Source organism: Dendrobates tinctorius, unplaced genomic scaffold, assembly GCF_039654945.1.
Source record: "Dendrobates tinctorius isolate UK_male_01 unplaced genomic scaffold, ASM3965494v1 ptg000083l, whole genome shotgun sequence".
NCBI lineage: Eukaryota > Metazoa > Chordata > Amphibia > Anura > Dendrobatidae > Dendrobates > Dendrobates tinctorius.
The window spans coordinates 1,055,922-1,078,120 of record NW_027361751.1 but is presented as its reverse complement, the minus strand read 5'-3'; the positions used below and the strand labels follow the sequence as shown (position 1 = coordinate 1,078,120).

At 54.5% G+C, this 22,199-nt stretch overlaps 1 protein-coding gene across 1 annotated transcript; it reads left to right on the top strand.

The window, feature by feature from the left end:
- The first annotated feature begins 448 nt into the window (after positions 1–448).
- SMN1 (survival of motor neuron 1, telomeric) lies at positions 449–21,864 on the top strand. Its single transcript, XM_073584043.1, has 9 exons — positions 449–605; positions 10,510–10,581; positions 12,969–13,097; positions 14,002–14,202; positions 14,829–14,984; positions 15,552–15,623; positions 17,245–17,355; positions 20,262–20,334; positions 20,594–21,864. Exons 1-8 carry the CDS (start codon positions 552–554, stop codon positions 20,316–20,318), a joined length of 852 nt encoding a protein of 283 aa, XP_073440144.1. The 5' UTR covers positions 449–551; the 3' UTR covers positions 20,319–20,334; positions 20,594–21,864.
- Positions 21,865–22,199: the final 335 nt, after the last annotated feature.

Sequence of the window (22,199 nt, the reverse complement as noted above, 5' to 3'; positions counted from 1 at the left end):
TCTATGTTGGACCCTGTAATCCCCACTGCACCCTCAGCACTGAAATACCAGCTACACGTTTCGACCCTACATGGGTCTTTATCACCCAATTATGTGATAAAGACCCATGTAGGGTCGAAACGCGTAGCTGGTATTTCAGTGCCTCATAGCACATCCATCTACTCTTGAGGAGTAAGCCGCTGTATGATTTTAATTTTTTCAATAAAGCAAGAAATTTTATCAGCTGGAACGCCCCTCATGTTTTTGTCTACTATCAACTATCGTTGGGTCCAGACGAGGTTCCGCGCTGTGGTTGGTGAGCTGGCTAGGGCTTTTTTAGCCCTTTTTTTTTTTCTTCTATTTGTGAAAACCATGGTGAACCCTGTAATCCATGCTGCACCCTGTCCATAGCACGTACATAGCATTCAGTACGCCGGAGGGCGATAAGCGCAGTCTCCACCAGGGGGCGCCGACCAGGAATCTTCTTAGCTGTCTCTCCCGCAGCTCGGTGGTGATGACGTAGGACGGAGGCCCTAGTGGGTCAGTACGTGACTGTGTGCTTACAGCGTGCTATGGCCGGACTGGAGGAGAGTGGGGAGATTTTGTTCCGGCGCGGAGCTGGTCAGGTACTGATCATTGGGCGGCTGCGGTGTGGTACTGAGCCGCCAGTTACCCGGTGGTGCCAGTGCCCGGGGGGGTAATCACATGACCGGGGGTTAGTAGGACGAGCTGGGGGCGCAGTCCCATAAGCAGTAATCTCACTATGACTGCCCTCTATGAGAACCTTACCAGGGACTGTACGGGGTTGTCAGGCAGCTGCCTCCACACTGCGGTGGTGCATGGAAGTCCCTGCAACAGGGGAGGCGCCTGTGCTGTAGTCCAGACGTAACTTCTGGATTATTGGACAGTTGTCTGCAGAAGCCCCGGTTCAGTGGATGCAAAGAGCGACCCTTCTGAGGGTTCTGTAACTGAGAGAATGGTGTTATGGTGTTGCTGCCAGCACCCCCCTTCCTTTCTGCCTGCCAGCACCCCCCTTCCTTCCTTTCTGCCTGCCAGCGTCCCTCCCACCCTCTGCCTGCCTGCCAGCGTCCCCCCCACCCTCTGCCTGCCTGCCAGCGTCCCCCCCACCCTCTGCCTGCCTGCCAGCGTCCCCTCCCACTCTCTGCCTGCCTGCCAGTGTCCCCCCACCCTCTGCCTGTCTGCCAGTGCCCCCCGCCCGCCAGGGTCGTCCCCCCCCGCCCTCTGCCCGCCTGCCAGGGTCGTCCCCCCCCGCCCTCTGCCCGCCTGCCAGGGTCGTCCCCCCCCCCGCCCTCTGCCCGCCTGCCAGGGTCGTCCCCCCCCCGCCCTCTGCCCGCCTGCCAGGGTCGTCCCCCCCCCGCCCTCTGCCCGCCTGCCAGGGTCGTCCCCCCCCCGCCCTCTGCCCGCCTGCCAGGGTCGTCCCCCCCCGCCCTCTGCCCGCCTGCCAGGGTCGTCCGCCCTCTGCCCGCCTGCCAGGGTCGTCCGCCCTCTGCCCGCCTGCCAGGGTCGTCCGCCCTCTGCCCGCCTGCCAGGGTCGTCCGCCCTCTGCCCGCCTGCCAGGGTCGTCCCCCCCCGCCCTCTGCCCGCCTGCCAGGGTCGTCCCCCCCCGCCCTCTGCCCGCCTGCCAGGGTCGTCCCCCCCCGCCCTCTGCCCGCCTGCCAGGGTCGTCCCCCCCCGCCCTCTGCCCGCCTGCCAGGGTCGTCCCCCCCCGCCCTCTGCCCGCCTGCCAGGGTCGTCCCCCCCCGCCCTCTGCCCGCCTGCCAGGGTCGTCCCCCCCGCCCTCTGCCCGCCTGCCAGGGTCGTCCCCCCCCGCCCTCTGCCCGCCTGCCAGGGTCGTCCCCCTCTGCCCGCCTGCCAGGGTCGTCCCCCCCCCGCCCTCTGCCCGCCTGCCAGGGTCGTCCCCCCCGCCCTCTGCCCGCCTGCCAGGGTCGTCCCCCCCGCCCTCTGCCCGCCTGCCAGGGTCGTCCCTCTGCCCGCCTGCCAGGGTCGTCCCCCCGCCCTCTGCCCGCCTGCCAGGGTCGTCCCCCCGCCCTCTGCCCGCCTGCCAGGGTCGTCCCCCCGCCGTCGTCCCTCTGCCCGCCTGCCAGGGTCGTCCCCCCGCCCTCTGCCCGCCTGCCAGGGTCGTCCCCCCGCCCTCTGCCCGCCTGCCAGGGTCGTCCCCCCGCCCTCTGCCCGCCTGCCAGGGTCGTCCCCCCGCCCTCTGCCCGCCTGCCAGGGTCGTCCCCCCGCCCTCTGCCCGCCTGCCAGGGTCGTCCCCCCCGCCCTCTGCCCGCCTGCCAGGGTCGTCCCCCCCGCCCTCTGCTCGCCTGCCAGGGTCGTCCCCCCCGCCCTCTGCTCGCCTGCCAGGGTCGTCCCCCCCGCCCTCTGCCCGCCTGCCAGGGTCGTCCCCCCCGCCCTCTGCCCGCCTGCCAGGGTCGTCCCCCCCTGCCCTCTGCCCGCCTGCCAGGGTCGTCCCCCCCCCCTGCCCTCTGCCCGCCTGCCAGGGTCGTCCCCCCCCCCTGCCCTCTGCCCGCCTGCCAGGGTCGTCCCCCCCCCCTGCCCTCTGCCCGCCTGCCAGGGTCGTCCCCCCGCCCTCTGCCCGCCTGCCAGGGTCGTCCCCCCGCCCTCTGCCCGCCTGCCAGGGTCGTCCCCCCGCCCTCTGCCCGCCTGCCAGGGTCGTCCCCCCGCCCTCTGCCCGCCTGCCAGGGTCGTCCCCCCGCCCTCTGCCCGCCTGCCAGGGTCGTCCCCCCGCCCTCTGCCCGCCTGCCAGGGTCGTCCCCCCGCCCTCTGCCCGCCTGCCAGGGTCGTCCCCCCGCCCTCTGCCCGCCTGCCAGGGTCGTCCCCCCCGCCCTCTGCTCGCCTGCCAGGGTCGTCCCCCCCGCCCTCTGCCCGCCTGCCAGGGTCGTCCCCCCCGCCCTCTGCCCGCCTGCCAGGGTCGTCCCCCCCGCCCTCTGCCCGCCTGCCAGGGTCGTCCCCCCCGCCCTCTGCCCGCCTGCCAGGGTCGTCCCCCCCGCCCTCTGCCCGCCTGCCAGGGTCGTCCCCCCCGCCCTCTGCCCGCCTGCCAGGGTCGTCTGCCCTCTGCCCGCCTGCCAGGGTCGTCCCCCCCCCTGCCCTCTGCCCGCCTGCCAGGGTCGTCCCCCCCCCCTGCCCTCTGCCCGCCTGCCAGGGTCGTCCCCCTGCCCTCTGCCCGCCTGCCAGGGTCGTCCCCCCGCCCTCTGCCCGCCTGCCAGGGTCGTCGCCCTCTGCCCGCCTGCCAGGGTCGTCGCCCTCTGCCCGCCTGCCAGGGTCGTCGCCCTCTGCCCGCCTGCCAGGGTCGTCGCCCTCTGCCCGCCTGCCAGGGTCGTCGCCCTCTGCCCGCCTGCCAGGGTCGTCGCCCTCTGCCCGCCTGCCAGGGTCGTCGCCCTCTGCCCGCCTGCCAGGGTCGTCGCCCTCTGCCCGCCTGCCAGGGTCGTCCCCCCCGCCCTCTGGCCGCCTGCCAGGGTCGTCGCCCTCTGCCCGCCTGCCAGGGTCGTCGCCCTCTGCCCGCCTGCCAGGGTCGTCGCCCTCTGCCCGCCCGCCAGGGTCGTCCCCCTCCCCCCGCCCGCCCTCTGCCCGCCTGCCAGGGTCGTCCCCCCCGCCCTCTGCCCACCTGCCAGGGTCGTCCCCCCCCCGCCCTCTGCCCGCCTGCCAGGGTCGTCCCCCCCCCCTCTGCCCGCCTGCCAGGGTCGTCCCCCCCCCTCTGCCCGCCTGCCAGGGTCGTCCCCCCCCTCTGCCCGCCTGCCAGGGTCGTCCCCCCCCTCTGCCCGCCTGCCAGGGTCGTCCACCCCTCTGCCCGCCTGCCAGGGTCGTCCCCCCCCTCTGCCCGCCTGCCAGGGTCGTCCCCCCCCCTCTGCCCGCCTGCCAGGGTCGTCCCCCCCCCCCCGCCTGCCAGGGTCGTCCCTCTGCCCGCCTGCCAGGGTCGTCCCCCCGCCCTCTGCCCGCCTGCCAGGGTCGTCCCCCCCGCCCTCTGCCCGCCTGCCAGGGTCGTCCCCCCCGCCCTCTGCCCGCCTGCCAGGGTCGTCCCCCCCGCCCTCTGCCCGCCTGCCAGGGTCGTCCCCCCCGCCCTCTGCCCGCCTGCCAGGGTCGTCCCCCCCGCCCTCTGCCCGCCTGCCAGGGTCGTCCCCCCCGCCCTCTGCCCGCCTGCCAGGGTCGTCCCCCCGCCCTCTGCCCGCCTGCCAGGGTCGTCCCCCCCGCCCTCTGCCCGCCTGCCAGGGTCGTCCCCCCCCGCCCTCTGCCCGCCTGCCAGGGTCGTCCCCCCCGCCCTCTGCCCGCCTGCCAGGGTCGTCCCCCCCCGCCCTCTGCCCGCCTGCCAGGGTCGTCCCCCCCGCCCTCTGCCCGCCTGCCAGGGTCGTCCCCCCCGCCCTCTGCCCGCCTGCCAGGGTCGTCCCCCCCGCCCTCTGCCCGCCTGCCAGGGTCGTCCCCCCCGCCCTCTGCCCGCCTGCCAGGGTCGTCCCCCCCGCCCTCTGCCCGCCTGCCAGGGTCGTCCCCCCCGCCCTCTGCCCGCCTGCCAGGGTCGTCCCCCCCGCCCTCTGCCCGCCTGCCAGGGTCGTCCCCCCCGCCCTCTGCCCGCCTGCCAGGGTCGTCCCCCCCGCCCTCTGCCCGCCTGCCAGGGTCGTCCCCCCCGCCCTCTGCCCGCCTGCCAGGGTCGTCCCCCCCGCCCTCTGCCCGCCTGCCAGGGTCGTCCCCCCCGCCCTCTGCCCGCCTGCCAGGGTCGTCCCCCCCGCCCTCTGCCCGCCTGCCAGGGTCGTCCCCCCCGCCCTCTGCCCGCCTGCCAGGGTCGTCCCCCCCGCCCTCTGCCCGCCTGCCAGGGTCGTCCCCCCCGCCCTCTGCCCGCCTGCCAGGGTCGTCCCCCCCGCCCTCTGCCCGCCTGCCAGGGTCGTCCCCCCCGCCCTCTGCCCGCCTGCCAGGGTCGTCCCCCCCGCCCTCTGCCCGCCTGCCAGGGTCGTCCCCCCCGCCCTCTGCCCGCCTGCCAGGGTCGTCCCCCCCGCCCTCTGCCCGCCTGCCAGGGTCGTCCCCCCCGCCCTCTGCCCGCCTGCCAGGGTCGTCCCCCCCGCCCTCTGCCCGCCTGCCAGGGTCGTCCCCCCCGCCCTCTGCCCGCCTGCCAGGGTCGTCCCCCCCGCCCTCTGCCCGCCTGCCAGGGTCGTCCCCCCCGCCCTCTGCCCGCCTGCCAGGGTCGTCCCCCCCGCCCTCTGCCCGCCTGCCAGGGTCGTCCCCCCCGCCCTCTGCCCGCCTGCCAGGGTCGTCCCCCCCGCCCTCTGCCCGCCTGCCAGGGTCGTCCCCCCCGCCCTCTGCCCGCCTGCCAGGGTCGTCCCCCCCGCCCTCTGCCCGCCTGCCAGGGTCGTCCCCCCCGCCCTCTGCCCGCCTGCCAGGGTCGTCCCCCCCGCCCTCTGCCCGCCTGCCAGGGTCGTCCCCCCCGCCCTCTGCCCGCCTGCCAGGGTCGTCCCCCCCGCCCTCTGCCCGCCTGCCAGGGTCGTCCCCCCCGCCCTCTGCCCGCCTGCCAGGGTCGTCCCCCCCGCCCTCTGCCCGCCTGCCAGGGTCGTCCCCCCCGCCCTCTGCCCGCCTGCCAGGGTCGTCCCCCCCGCCCTCTGCCCGCCTGCCAGGGTCGTCCCCCCCGCCCTCTGCCCGCCTGCCAGGGTCGTCCCCCCCGCCCTCTGCCCGCCTGCCAGGGTCGTCCCCCCCGCCCTCTGCCCGCCTGCCAGGGTCGTCCCCCCCGCCCTCTGCCCGCCTGCCAGGGTCGTCCCCCCCGCCCTCTGCCCGCCTGCCAGGGTCGTCCCCCCCGCCCTCTGCCCGCCTGCCAGGGTCGTCCCCCCCGCCCTCTGCCCGCCTGCCAGGGTCGTCCCCCCCGCCCTCTGCCCGCCTGCCAGGGTCGTCCCCCCCGCCCTCTGCCCGCCTGCCAGGGTCGTCCCCCCCGCCCTCTGCCCGCCTGCCAGGGTCGTCCCCCCCGCCCTCTGCCCGCCTGCCAGGGTCGTCCCCCCCGCCCTCTGCCCGCCTGCCAGGGTCGTCCCCCCCGCCCTCTGCCCGCCTGCCAGGGTCGTCCCCCCCGCCCTCTGCCCGCCTGCCAGGGTCGTCCCCCCCGCCCTCTGCCCGCCTGCCAGGGTCGTCCCCCCCGCCCTCTGCCCGCCTGCCAGGGTCGTCCCCCCCGCCCTCTGCCCGCCTGCCAGGGTCGTCCCCCCTCTGCCCGCCTGCCAGGGTCGTCCCCCCCGCCCTCTGCCCGCCTGCCAGGGTCGTCCCCCCCGCCCTCTGCCCGCCTGCCAGGGTCGTCCCCCCCGCCCTCTGCCCGCCTGCCAGGGTCGTCCCCCCCGCCCTCTGCCCGCCTGCCAGGGTCGTCCCCCCCGCCCTCTGCCCGCCTGCCAGGGTCGTCCCCCCCGCCCTCTGCCCGCCTGCCAGGGTCGTCCCCCCCGCCCTCTGCCCGCCTGCCAGGGTCGTCCCCCCCGCCCTCTGCCCGCCTGCCAGGGTCGTCCCCCCCGCCCTCTGCCCGCCTGCCAGGGTCGTCCCCCCCGCCCTCTGCCCGCCTGCCAGGGTCGTCCCCCCCCGCCCTCTGCCCGCCTGCCAGGGTCGTCCCCCCCCGCCCTCTGCCCGCCTGCCAGGGTCGTCCCCCCCCGCCCTCTGCCCGCCTGCCAGGGTCGTCCCCCCCCGCCCTCTGCCCGCCTGCCAGGGTCGTCCCCCCCGCCCTCTGCCCGCCTGCCAGGGTCGTCCCCCCCCGCCCTCTGCCCGCCTGCCAGGGTCGTCCCCCCCCGCCCTCTGCCCGCCTGCCAGGGTCGTCCCCCCCCGCCCTCTGCCCGCCTGCCAGGGTCGTCCCCCCCCGCCCTCTGCCCGCCTGCCAGGGTCGTCCCCCCCGCCCTCTGCCCGCCTGCCAGGGTCGTCCCCCCCGCCCTCTGCCAGGGTCGTCCCCCCCGCCCGCCTGCCAGGGTCGTCCCCCCCGCCCTCTGCCAGGGTCGTCCCCCCCGCCCGCCTGCCAGGGTCGTCCCCTCCGCCCGCCTGCCAGGGTCGTCCCCTCCGCCCGCCTGCCAGGGTCGTCCCCTCCGCCCGCCTGCCAGGGTCGTCCCCTCCGCCCGCCTGCCAGGGTCGTCCCCTCCGCCCGCCTGCCAGGGTCGTCCCCTCCGCCCGCCTGCCAGGGTCGTCCCCTCCGCCCGCCTGCCAGGGTCGTCCCCTCCGCCCGCCTGCCAGGGTCGTCCCCTCCGCCCGCCTGCCAGGGTCGTCCCCTCCGCCCGCCTGCCAGGGTCGTCCCCTCCGCCCGCCTGCCAGGGTCGTCCCCTCCGCCCGCCTGCCAGGGTCGTCCCCTCCGCCCGCCTGCCAGGGTCGTCCCCTCCGCCCGCCTGCCAGGGTCGTCCCCTCCGCCCGCCTGCCAGGGTCGTCCCCCCCGCCCGCCTGCCAGGGTCGTCCCCCCCGCCCGCCTGCCAGGGTCGTCCCCCCCGCCCGCCTGCCAGGGTCGTCCCCCCCCCCCGCCCTCTGCCCGCCTGCCAGGGTCGTCCCCCCCCCCCGCCCTCTGCCCGCCTGCCAGGGTCGTCCCCCCCCCTCTGGCAATGTTCTCCTGGGGAAAAATTGGGTCCTCACACTTACGTGGATGCGATTTTGATATGAACCACCAACCTACAGTCATGGCCAAAAGTTTTGAGAATGACACAAATATTAATTTTTACAAAGTCTACTGCTTCATTTTTTTCTAATGGCAATTTGCATATACTCCAGAATGTTATAGTGATCAGCTTAACAGCAATTGCTTGCAAAGTCAATATTTGCCTAGAAAATGAACTTTATCCCCCAAAACACATTTCAACATCATTGCAGCCCTGCCTTAAAAGGACCAGCTAACATCGTTTCAGTGATTGCTCCATTAACACAGGTGTGGGTGTTGATGAGGACAGGGCTGGAGATCAATCTGTCATGATTAAGTAAGAATGACACCACTGGATACTTTAAAAGGAGACTGGTGCTTGGCATCATTGTTTCTCTTCTGTTAACCATGGTTATCTCTAAAGAAACACGTGCAGTCATCATTGCACTGCACAAAAATGGCCTAACAGGGAAGAGTATCACAGCTAGAAAGATTGCACCTCAGTCAACAATCTATCGCATCATCAAGAACTTCAAGGAGAGAGGTTCCCTTGTTGCCAAAAAGGCTCCAGGGCGCCCAAGAAAGACCAGCAAGCGCCAGGACCGTCTCTTAAAAGTGTTTCAGCTGCGGGATCGGGCTACCAGCAGTGCAGCGCTTGCTCAGGAATGGCAGCAGGCAGGTGTGAGTGCATCTGCACGCACTGTGAGGTGGAGACTCTTGGAGCAAGGCCTGGTCTCAAGGAGGGCAGCAAAGAAGCCACTTCTCTCCAGGAAAAACATCATGGACAGACTGATATTCTGCAAGAGGTACAGGGAGTGGACTGCTGAGGACTGGGGTAAAGTCATTTTCTCTGATGAATCCCCTTTTCAATTGTTTGGGACATCTGGAAAACGGCTTATTCGGAGAAGACCAGGTGAGCGCTACCACCAGTCTTGTCTCATGCCAACTGTCAAGCATCCTGAAATCATTCATATGTGGGGTGGCTTCTCAGCCAAGGGAATGGGCTCTCTCTCTGTCTTGCCTAAAAACACAGCCATGAATAAAGAATGGTACCAGAATGTCCTCCAAGAGCAACTTCTCCCAACCGTCCAAGAGCAGTTTGGCGATCAACAATGCCTTTTTCAACATGATGGAGCACCTTGCCATAAAGCAAAGGTGATCACTAAATGGCTCAGGGAACAAAACATAGAGATTTTGGGACCATGGCCTGGAAACTCCCCAGATCTTAATCCCATTGAGAACTTGTGGTCAATCATCAAGAGACGGGTGGACAAACAAAAACCTTCAAATTCAGACAAAATAAAAGCATTGATTTTGCAAGAATGGACTGCTATCAGTCAGGATTTGATCCAGAAGTTGATGGAGAGCATGCCAGGGAGAATTGCTGAGGTACTGAAGAAGAAGGGTCAACACTGCAAATATTGACTTGCTGCATTAACTCATTCTAACTGTCAATATAACCTTTTGCTACTCATAATATGATTGCAATTATATTTCTGTATGTGATAAAAACATCTGACAAACACACATAAAAACCAGAGGCCAGCAGATCATGTGAAAATATAATATTTGTGTCATTCTCAAAACTTTTGGCCATGACTGTAAACATTGTACATAGAAAGTACACCCCTTCACACCAGTGGCATTTCTTAGTTTGTCCACTGCTGAACATCACTTTATGAATGGCTCGACTGTGCAGCCTAAAATAATTAAAAAAAAAATGTATTCTTCCCTCCCAGACGGGCGCCGTTCCTCTGGTGGCGCTGTGCACTCCAATAGTCACATGGGGTGTTATGTCACGTGACCCCTACAGCTTTAACTATTCTGCCAGAGTGGACTAGCATCATATTAAAGGGGTTGTCCAGGCTTCTCTCAAAAGTCTGCAGTCACTCTGAGGATTCTCCAGATGCAGATCGCATTCCAACTAGACGTGTGGCCTCGTTCAATTCACTGGGCCATGTATGTCTAGTCGGAATGTAGCTGTAAGTTTACATATCACATACTTGTGGTCACACGACTGCTCCGTCTCTGCTGGCATTGGGGGGGAATCCTTACAGCTCACACTGTGCATAATGTGAGGATTTACAAGCCAGCAGTAACAGTGACTGCAGACTTTTGTGATAAGCCTGGACAACCCCGTTAATGATCTTTATATAGCCTCATCATAATCCTCAGGGTCCATATACAACCAATATCACACATCACAGAATAAACAATTCATCGTTTCAGGTTGAAAATAAACATAAATCCAACTGAGTTTAACCTATAATCCTAACTTTGATCCAAGGAGACAAACCCCCCATGATGCAGATGCTAATTGCTCCATATTAAATGAAAAATTCCTTCCAGACTCCACATACGGCAATCAGACTAGTTCCCTGGATCAACGTCCTGTCATAGAATCTAGTGCCCATAACCTGAAGTATTAGATTTTACAAGAAGGGCATCGAGGCCTCCTCGTACCTTTTTGTATGGAATCAACTATTACAGCATAATGTTGCAGAGAGGTCCATAGTCTCACTGCTCTAACTGTAAAGAATCTGTGTCTGTAATTACAATTAACCTACTTTCCTCTACAGTATAGACGTAGAGGATGTCCCTTGTCACCTTTGCAGGCTTAGGTGTAAAAATATCTCTGTGCTGTCCCCTCATATATTTATACTTCCATCATAAACCTGTATTGGTTTGAGGTTTTTTTTTTATAAGAGTCTCAGGGTAACTTCTCTTTGAAAACCCTCACTTACTTTGCCCAAGGTAGAAGTTTAACTTACTGAACTATAATTGAATATTGGCACCACATTTGCAATATAACAAACAAACCAGAGGAGTGAGTGCCCTCCTCACAAGAGCTTACAATGTAGGAGGAAACATAGGGGTCAGCTAATGTCTGCTACATCACGAGGCGGTCTTCATTTTCACCAATAGTATATTAACAGCTCTTACTTTCCCATTTGTATTAGAGTGATGATTCGGACATCTGGGATGATACTGCATTGATCAAGGCTTACGATAAAGCCGTGTCCTCATTCAAGGTTTGTTTTGTGCATCTGATGTGTCATTTTTTTCTAATCTGAAGAGCAGACTGATTTATTGCTTTCAATGCATATGTGAACAAACGGGACCCCATACATTGTATATGCACACCCCTGTCATGTACTGAACTAAGAATACAGTAGTGACGCCAAGAAGTATTGCTAATTATCTGAACACAACCGAAGGCCTCATTCAGATGTACGTGCTCGGTCCGACTTTTTCACAGATTCAACACTTATCCATTACAGTCTCTGGGGCTGTTCACATTGTCATTTTTTTCCCCAATATCACAAACTAATAGTGCTAATATAAGTCTATGGGTCCGTGACAAATATGCACAGCAGATGGATCGCATACATGTGGCATCCGTGTGCTGTCCGTAAAGGATAGGAGAAACGTTATAATTTATCCATTCATGAGAAACACTGATGGTAAAAATGGACGCGCAGACTGTAGACTGATGGTAAAAATGGACGCGCAGACTGTAGACTGATGGTAAAAATGGACACGCAGACTATAGACTGATGGTAAAAATGGACACGCAGACTATAGACTGATGGTAAAAGTGGACGCGCAGACTGTAGACTGATGGTAAAAATGGACACGCAGACTATAGACTGATGGTAAAAATGGACACGCAGACTATAGACTGATGGTAAAAATGGACGCGCAGACTATAGACTGATGGTAAAAATGGACGCGCAGACTATAGACTGATGGTAAAAATGGACGCGCAGACTATAGACTGATGGTAAAAGTGGACGCGCAGACTATAGACTGATGGTAAAAGTGGACGCGCAGACTATAGACTGATGGTAAAAGTGGACGCGCAGACTATAGACTGATGGTAAAAGTGGACGCGCAGACTATAGACTGATGGTAAAAGTGGACGCGCAGACTATAGACTGATGGTAAAAGTGGACGCGCAGACTATAGACTGATGGTAAAAGTGGACGCGCAGACTATAGACTGATGGTAAAAGTGGACGCGCAGACTATAGACTGATGGTAAAAGTGGACGCGCAGACTATAGACTGATGGTAAAAGTGGACGCGCAGACTATAGACTGATGGTAAAAGTGGACGCGCAGACTATAGACTGATGGTAAAAGTGGACGCGCAGACTATAGACTGATGGTAAAAGTGGACGCGCAGACTATAGACTGATGGTAAAAGTGGACGCGCAGACTATAGACTGATGGTAAAAGTGGACGCGCAGACTATAGACTGATGGTAAAAGTGGACGCGCAGACTATAGACTGATGGTAAAAGTGGACGCGCAGACTATAGACTGATGGTAAAAGTGGACGCGCAGACTATAGACTGATGGTAAAAGTGGACGCGCAGACTATAGACTGATGGTAAAAGTGGACGCGCAGACTATAGACTGATGGTAAAAGTGGACGCGCAGACTATAGACTGATGGTAAAAGTGGACGCGCAGACTATAGACTGATGGTAAAAGTGGACGCGCAGACTATAGACTGATGGTAAAAGTGGACGCGCAGACTATAGACTGATGGTAAAAGTGGACGCGCAGACTATAGACTGATGGTAAAAGTGGACGCGCAGACTATAGACTGATGGTAAAAGTGGACGCGCAGACTATAGACTGATGGTAAAAGTGGACGCGCAGACTATAGACCGATGGTAAAAGTGGACGTGCAGACTATAGACCGATGGTAAAAGTGGACGTGCAGACTATAGACCGATGGTGAAAATGGGACACGCAGACTATAGACCGATGGTGAAAATGGGACACGCAGACTATAGACCGATGGTGAAAATGGGACACGCAGACTATAGACCGATGGTGAAAATGGGACACGCAGACTATAGACCGATGGTGAAAATGGGACACGCAGACTATAGACCGATGGTGAAAATGGGACACGCAGACTATAGACCGATGGTGAAAATGGGACACGCAGACTATAGACCGATGGTGAAAATGGGACACGCAGACTATAGACCGATGGTGAAAATGGGACACGCAGACTATAGACCGATGGTGAAAATGGGACACGCAGACTATAGACCGATGGTGAAAATGGGACACGCAGACTATAGACCGATGGTGAAAATGGGACACGCAGACTATAGACCGATGGTGAAAATGGGACACGCAGACTATAGACCGATGGTGAAAATGGGACACGCAGACTATAGACCGATGGTGAAAATGGGACACGCAGTCTATAGACCGATGGTGAAAATGGGACACGCAGACTATAGACTGATGGTAAAAATGGGACACACAGTCTATAGACTGATTCAAAACCTTGATGACAGTGTCATTCTTTAATGGATGTCTGAATGAAGCCTAATAATGTAGATATAAGATTCCTCTCTTGATATGGACGTATGGTAATGTATTCCCTACTTTCAGAAAGCCCTGAAGAATGGAGGAGATTTTAATATGGAACCTGAGTCGCCAGAGAAAAATACCAAAGCCAAAAGGAAAAATAACAAGAAAAACAGGAGCCGGAAGAAGATGAATGCTGCTCCTTTAAAAAAGGTGGTGTATTCATGTACACATCTATGTGAATTGACGATAACCCCACACAAACTTGGACTGATTCCTGGGAGGAAGGGGAACTCATTGCAACCTTTAAGAAATGTACCTTTTGTCTTATACAGTGAAAATATATAGTTTGAAACAATTTAAAGAGCGAAGCTGTCAGTGGGCAGGCTGTGATCTGCAGCGTGTCCGACATGTCTACTGCATAGTAAAATGGTGCTGGATATGTTTTATTAAGGAACACAAGAAACCGTGTTATATGCTCTGTCCTGGAGGCTGACACTAAGAATACATCTTAAGAGAAAAGCCGCCTCATCCCTCAACAGACTACACCTGGCCCGCTGACACCTAGCTATTTAGTTTAGCTTAGTGTCACACTTGACAGACACAGGCCTGAGATTTAGACATGTTTTAACCTACAGACTGCCTCTAAGGCTGCCATTGCTTGCTGATGTCGATCTGTCATTGCCGAAGATTAGGCTTAGCCAGGGATTTGCCAGCAGAGCACAGCTCACTGTGCCAAAGCAGTAAAAGCCTCCTGGGTCATACGTCTACAGTCACTTGTTCTTCAACGTCATATTGAGCATGCGTGCATTGTCTTCACTGCCAGAGAATACGCAATGAAGTCGGGTGTATGTACTGCGCTTCATTGGCGCACTGGCCATGCCCAGGGAGGTAGCGGTAACGTAGATTTCCGCCAACCGTGAGATTTGCAAAGAGCTGGCGGTGACGTCGCTCTTGCAAATTATCTCACCCACATACACAGGGGCATGTTTATATGATAGCAGTCATCCACTAATTTGCACAGCTTCTGAGTTAATTTTATGTTAATGCAGCAAAAAGGGTCTTGTTGAATTGCAAGAAATCCATAACAACGTGTCATTTACCTGCTTTGTTCTAGTGGAGAGTTGGGGACTCTTGTAATGCAGTCTGGTCAGAGGATGGCAACTTGTACCCCGCCACCATTACTTCTATTGATGCCAAGCGAGGGACTTGTATAGTCACATATACCGGCTACGGGAATAATGAAGAACAGAGTCTGGCTGATTTGCGTTTCCCAGACAGTTCCGAAGGAGAAAGTGACCCAAGAGATGTAGTGCAGGTAAGAATCTGCAGCATTGGTGAGCATTATCAAAATTTGCTTTATTTCCTAAAATTTGATAAAACTACTGTCTGTTACAGTCACAGTGAGGAAATTTTATTTGTTAAAAAATGTAGTGGATGCTTTCAGAAAAAAACAAGAAAATGTTTTCCATCTATGAGGTTCCCTTTTGACAGTGGAAAGCATACACTGACACGTAAGTGGAGGCCTGTATGACCGCTCCTTGAAGTCCTTGTTGTGGACGGTCTGTAGCATTTGGTGCATCTGGGCAGCACCGTTTTCTACATTTGAATGACTGCTTTGTGGGGAAAATGCCTCATTGTTTCTTCATGCCATGAAGCTTTTTGTTTGATTCTGTATAAATTTATGAGAAAAAAACCTTCTGTACATCTCTCTGAACTCTGACGCTCATGGCAGTACAGTGTGAGCCCATGGATTTCCATGGGTGCAAGATTGTGGATTAGGTTTATGGCCCTGTACTTGAGCCTTCAAGCAGATCTTTGCAATTACGATTTGCAAACAAAGTGAGCAGCTTACAAGTCCCTCTGATCTCTCATCAAAACAGAAAGGTCAGCAGTGCAGTCTGATTTTGTGGATAGCCTTTCAATCATGTGTTTCTCTTTAAGGATATAAATGGGGATGAACACTCAACAGATGAAAGTGACAAGTCTTCCAGAGCGTCTGATAGCAGAGATGAGAACAGAGCAGCCGCGCCAAAGTTCTCGCACTGGAATCTTCCCTTCCCTCCTGGGGCACCCCCATTTATGCCTGGGTTTGGACAGGTAACGATTAAATCATGTATGATTGGAATTAGTTGTAAATGGTTTGCAGCAGGGGAGAAGTTCCCAACTCAAATTTATTTTTTATTTTTTTTTTGCCATAAACAGCCTTCTGCATGTGCTTTGTGCTGTGCATTAATGGAGAATTAATATTTTGCAATCAGTTTTCCTATGATGTATGTTGCAGAAGTAATAAAGTTGGCCATAGACCGATTACTAAAGTGTCTGTTCTAGAGATCTAATCCAGTGGCTGCACCTGCACGCCGTGCACTGTGGCCAGGATCGCAGGATGTGCGCTCTACCTCGTGTTGTAGCTCTCGTCCCCGACCACCTCTTTGCTCATCTGCTTAAGTCTATAGGACAGGTCTCAGGATTGCACTGTAGCCCTGCTGAACAGTGGTGCAGTGCTGTAACCAAAGTGCTGCAGGCCTAGACCGTCAATCAGGCAGGAGAGCACACCTACAACAAAACCAGAACGGTGGCAGCTTAGACAGTGATGCCAATAACCCTGTATAATGGGAATCACACGTCAAAATCCTCCTATAGAAATGATATTTTATCTATTTACAGCCTGGGGAGAAATCGAGTCAAGCACACCCCTTTCTTCCTGGATGGCCACCTTCATTCCCTCACGGTCCTCCTGTAAGTTATTTTCTTGCTACATTATTCAGGAGATTTATATTTCAGGATAAATTCATATTTATATATAGTTTGGTGCTAAAGTTTTAGGCAGGTATGAAAAAAATGCTGCAAAAGAACAATTCTTTCAAAAATAGAAATGCTTTTAGATGAATGAATAAAAGAGAAATCAAAATCCAATCTCAGACCCTGTTCACACATACACATGCTTTATGTAAAGGTTTCCAGTATTTGATACCAGGAATAGAACATTATGTTGCAGTCTTCTCTCAGCATCAAACACGCTTGAAGCCTAGTGGACCCCATTATGCCACAAGTCTGTCAGGTTTTATTTGGATGCAGAAGATGCTGGGGAATAAAAAGCACAATAGGGTCTTATACGAGGGTCAATAATTACAGGGTGGTGCTCTTCTGATTGGTATCACACAGCTGTGAAAGGATAGGAGTTATCGGCTGCCGCTGTTCCACAGGTTAATATCCCGGTAATCTGCCAGGAAGGATTACGTGGGTTCTCTGCACTGCTGGTGAAAACCCCCAAAGAAAAGTACGCTCTAGGATGTGGGTTTTGCTGATGAAGAAGTCGGATGACTTTGAAATGTGTTGATGATAATCTCGTCTCCTGAGATTTTTTATTGGATCTTCATCAGCTACGCGAAGAATCCTCTTATTCCCTGGCAGGTTTTCTCTGAATCTGCTCTGACATAGCAGTGATGGTAGAAGTTCACTGTCTCAGTCCATTAGTTGTGAAAATGGGGCATTTGCTAGAGACATGGTGCAGAGCAAATGAGTGACGATGTACAGGAGTTTGCTTTTTATAGAGTCCGCTCCAGCAATTATCTTTCCTGATGTTTATCCTGAAAGTAAGCTTGGATGACTAGCTGCATTGATATATGGTTTAGTTGAGGTTTGTATTATGAATGGTGCTGTAGTTGTGTAATGTAATCCTAGCACATAATATGGAGGTATCATTAAAGAGAGATTTTCCTAAACTCATTCATGCCTCATTGTACTTATTAGCTAAAATAATTACTATTTGCAATTAAAACCAAGTGGAAAAAAAATAAAAGATTCCTTAGTAGTGATGAGCGGACATGCTCGGCTAAGGTGTTATCAGAGCATGCTCGAGTGCTAACTGAGTGACTTGGGCGAGCTTGAAAAATATGTTGAGTCCCCGCGGCTGCATGTCTCATAGCTGCTCGACAGCCACAAGACATGCAGGGATTACCTAACAAACACGAGGGCTCATTTTTCCCTGCAGGCCAGTAGATCAGATTGGTGGGGGTCTGACACCTGGCACCCCCACTGATCAGCTGTTGACAGCTCCCATGATGGTGGCCTGAAGTACACAGTGAGTGTGCTGAGGAAGTAATGCACATCTCCATGTACGGTGTAGTGGTGGTTCGTTGGTACTGCAGTTAAGCTCATAATGAAGCGACTAGAAGCTGAGCTACAGTATCCACGAACGGTTGCTACACAGTGTATGGAGCCTTGTGTACATTCAGCAACCGCGGGGAGGGGCAGCTGTCGGACCACCACCGATCTGATATTGATGAGTTGGTCACGTGAAATAAAAGGATGGGAAGCCGACGTATAACAATCACTAACCTTTCTGTTTTGTGTGTAGTTGATCCCCCCTCCGCCTCCCATGGGTCCTGATATTGCTGAAGACGATGAAGCTTTGGGAAGCATGTTAATTGCCTGGTACATGAGTGGCTATCATACTGGTTACTACCTGGTAAGTGGAGCCATCACAGCTTTCCTGCCAACATAGGATACTGTTAAGACCATTTCCTGTGTTTTGCTATATTTAACTTTTTTTTATTTTAACACCTTCCTGAAATTAATGTTATGTTTTTGAGCTACCTTTTTTTTTTTGTACTTCTTCCAAGAGCCATAACTTTATTTATTCATCAACATAGCCATGTGAGGTCTTGTCTTTTGTGTTACACTTTTGAATGACTTCATTCCCGTTTACTAAAAAATGGGGAAATAATTACAAATGTGGTAAAATGGCAGCCAAAAAAGGCACCATCTTTTTTTTTTTTTTTTTTTTTTTTTTTTTTTTATGGCTCTCATCATTTCATAAAAATGTTCTGGAAAAATTATTCTTCATATCAGTATGATTATGATGATGCCAAACTTTTTATTTGGCTTTTTTTTTTACTGTTTCAGTGGTCAAAAAAAAAAATGTGGGCTTTTGTCTATATTTTGTGAAACCTGAGAAAACAGAAAGCAAAAAAACACAAATATCCTGAACTAAAAAGTAAAAAATAAACTGCAAATAATGCATAAAGGTAATAACAATAATAAGGGTATTTAGTAAACATAATTTTGATCAAAATAATGTACAAGCCATCCCGCCACGTCACGGCAACCCTTGTGGGACAGTCCCTACTCTAGTATTTAAAACCTTTTCACTTGCCAAGTGACGTGAATGTGAACAAGGATCGAGCGGCTGAACCACTAGTAAAAGCTTAGGCCAGACAGGATGGTTTTCCCAGCTCAGAAAGAGGGCGGTCACACCCATATATGCACTGAATGCACAATGAAATGAATAAAAAAAAAAATCCATGGGATCTCAATCTTGTCCTTGGTGCCCTTCAGCGTGCGCCTTTTGAGCCAATTCAGGCTCTCTCCTCTCTCCTTTCATGGAAAGTGGCCTTCATAGTCGCCATCATGTCTATTAGAAGGATCTCCAAACTAGCAGCATTGTCCTGCCGTTCTCCTTTTCCTGATCCTGCACCAGGATAAAGTAGTCCTCCGATCTGTTCTTTTTTTTCTGCCCAAGGTAGTTACTGCATTCCACATCAACGAGGACATCGTCCTTCCTTCTCTGTGTCCTTTTCCAGTTCATCCTTTGGAGAGGTCCCTCCACAAGTTGGACTTGGTCAGGGCTATTCGAGTCTACCTTTCTAGGACTGCTTCTTTTCATCAGTCCGATTCCCTGTTTGTCGTCTCTAAAGGTCGTCGAAAGGGTCTCTCAGCTTCTGAATCCACTATTACTTGTTGGATTCGTTCAGCGATTTTGGAAGCATACCGCATTCAGGACAAAGAGCATCCTCCGGGGGTGAGGGCTCACTCTACCTGGGCCGTGGGAGCTTCCTGGGCTGTTTGTTCATCACCAGGCTTCGGCTTTGCAGATTTGCAAACCTGCAACCTTGTCGTCCTTACACACCTTCGTGAGGTTTTACAAGGTTAATACCCACGCCTCTGCTCATGCAGTCCTGGGTAGGAAGATACTGCAGGAGGCGGTTTCCCACCAGCCGACCTAAGGTCTTTTCTCTCTACATATCCTTTCATTTTCCCACCCTTGGGACTACTTTTGGACTTGCCATGGTTACCTGTGTCCCCCAATGAAGCGAGAAAGAAAGAGGGATTTTTGGTACTTACTGTAAAATCTCCTTCATGGAGCCTTCATTGGGGGACACAGCACCCTTACTTTATGTTGTACCGTGTTGGCTGATGTGCCGTTGTTTTGGGTTGGTACATAGCTTCTCCTACTGCTTTAACACCAACTGAGTTGCCTTGTGCCTGTCTGTGGGTGTACACTGTGTAGGCTGAGGAGGAGCTAGTTTTTTCCTTTTTTTTTGCATAGTGTCAGCCTCCTAGCAACAGCAGCATATACACGTGGTTACCTGTGTCCCCCAATGAAGGCTCCAAGAAAGAGATTTTATGGAAAGTACCAATAATCCCTCTTTATTTTTGTTAGGAAGTTACAAGGGTTAAATTTACCAGCAATTTTCTTAATTTCCCCAAAAATTTTTACGAAAGCATTTTTTTTAGGGACCACATTACATTTAAAGTGACTTTGAAGGGCCTAAATGACAGAAAATACCTAAAAGTGACACTTTTATAAACTACACCCCTCATAGTGCTGAAAACCACATGTTTATGCCATTCTGCCTGTAGTAAAATTGATCAGGCTTCTTTCACACTGCGTTCATGCACCCATTTGGTGGCACCGTTGAGGCTTGCGTCCAAACCCCCTGCATAATGGGATTCGGAATTATGTGCCGACGGGGCCATAGGCTATAATGGTGCTGACGGAGCAAGCATGCGCTCTGCTGTGCATTGTTTTTGGGTGTGTATGCTTACTGGAGGCAAACACTCAGACGTTGTAGACGGCATCTGAGTATCCACGTACCAATAGGTGTACACGCCCAAAAATTATGCTGTAGCACTTCTGTATTGCAGCATACAGTAAAGTGACTTTCTCCATAAAATGCTTGGCATTGCAAGAAAACAACCCATCGGTTCTCATAATCGTATTTCGGGGAGCTGATGGAAGGCATGAATGTCACTGTCGGAGATTGACAGTGGAATTTAAACATGTTGCAGCCGCTGCTGTTGCACAGTGGGTGTCATGCTTGGGATTGTGCAGGCTCGGCCCCTGAGCCTGCTGCATACACCCACATGCTGTAAATTTGTCGTGCTATTATCGGGTTAATCTAAAAAGACAATAGCACACAAAACCAGGTATGTTTAGCTATTTCTCAGAGAAACATTGAGCCTGCAATTTGAAAGTAATGATTGTGGTTTATTACCCAATAGCCAACATGATTCTGTTTCTTCATAAAGATGGGAAAGGATATCTAACATTTACGTGGCACCTCTCATATATCAAATCTTGTTTCCTTTCAGGGTTTAAAGCAGAGTCGAATGGAAGCTTCATATGGGAGGTATTCACATCCCAAATAATACCAACCAGCGACATGTGAGTATTATGGCACTGAGAATGTCTGTCGCTCTAACCTCTGTACCAACAGCATACCTGGATATGTAAGAGCTGTTAGTTTATACTCCGCACCCAACAAGGGGACAACCTTTAGTCAGCTTGTCAGTGGACCTTTCTGAAGCAAAATTGGGGACTTAAAGCAAACACCTCTTTAAATAAAAGCCTAAGAAATTTTACTGACTTCTAATATTCCTGTGCAATTCTAACTTTTTATTTTTTTCCCCATATATCCTTACAGCTGGCATCTCTCCCAGGGAGAGGATAGGACTATCGGTGACAAGAAAGACAGACTTTTTTTTTTTCTCCTCCCTTTTTTTTTTTTTTTTGTATTATTCCTTTCATCTGATATAGTTGTCCTCGCATGTCTGTTTATTTAAAGTGAACCTCCATTTACAAAAGAACAGTGATCATAGTGCTGGACTTCGCGGTCTAATCGTTTTTGAAAATCACTCCAAGAGTTTTTCTCTGTTAACTTGCAGCGGAGACGATCTAAGGTCCTGCTGCAGGCGACACAAAACTAGACAGCGTCCTGCTGGTGGCCACACTTCAGTGTGGGAGCGAGTGTCTGAGGATCTTGCAGCACTGAAGACTGAAGCTAAGGTCACGGTCAGTATTTGGTCAGTATTTTACATCAGTATTTGTAAGCCAAAACCAGGAGTGGAACAATCTGAGGAAAAGTATAATAGAAACACGTCACCACTTCTGGATTTATCACTCACTCCTGGTTTTGGCTTACACATACTGATGTAAAATACTGAACATGTGAACAAGGCCTAAGAGTGACAAGCAGCACAGACTTCAGACGGTCCGTTTTGCAGGTTAGTAGCAAAAACTTTTAATAAAGTGTTTTAGAAAAATGAGAAAATTGCAAAGTCCTGCACTGAAATAATTTGTATTTTGAAAGGAGAGGTACACTTCAATCATCTTGTGTGATTGAGCGTTTTACTGTCCACTGTATAATGAATGTACACTTTTAAAATGCTGAAAATAAAATGGGTTAATGCATTTAATAATCACACACTTGTATAATAGTAATAATTGGAAACCATGTGGATTTGGTTGATCCAAGAGAGACAGTGGGCAAGGCAACTAAAGTGGTAAGAGCGTCATATGAAGACACATTTAATGATGCCCCCCTCTGACACTCGGGTGGGTGCGCAGTCATAGCTTGCCCTCATAGGGTATCACGTAAAGCTATTGCAGATGTCAGGTGAGTGTAGTCCTAGCCTCAGGATGTGCTCTGTGATAACTACTGCCTTGGTATGGGTCCCATTATGTATTAAGTTCTCTTTGGTAACGGATTAGATCACATTCTCATGTTTCTCCCTTCTGTTGTGTACAGTATTTAGCGGACAGGTTTTGTTCTGCGAGGGGGCTTCTTTCGGACCTTTTGCTTCGTTGAATGTTTTTGATTTATCTCTGTAAAGCTCTCAGTATTCGTTTAAAATATTTACAGTTTACTGATTTAATTTTTTTTGTAATAAAATAAAGAACAACTCTTGTCCTCTTTTTTTTGTGTTTTGTTTTTTTTTCCTCATTTCTAATACTGAACATTTTATAGCTACTTGCTAAGAACTGATTCAGCAGAGTCTGGGCATATTATTTAATATAGAATGATTTTTTAAATCGCTCCATGATCTTTTCTTAGAGGGGTGCTCTCATGGGGTACGGAATACCTTCCCAATCACTGGACGTCTGTCTGCTGGTACATCTACCGATCCGGAGAGTCGGGCTCTTAAGAGCTTGTGTGAATGGATCATGTCCGATGATGCACACTGTTGCTCCATTCATTCTTATGGGAGTGCAGAAGATCGGCCGACGACTGTACTTGGTTATCTCGGGCG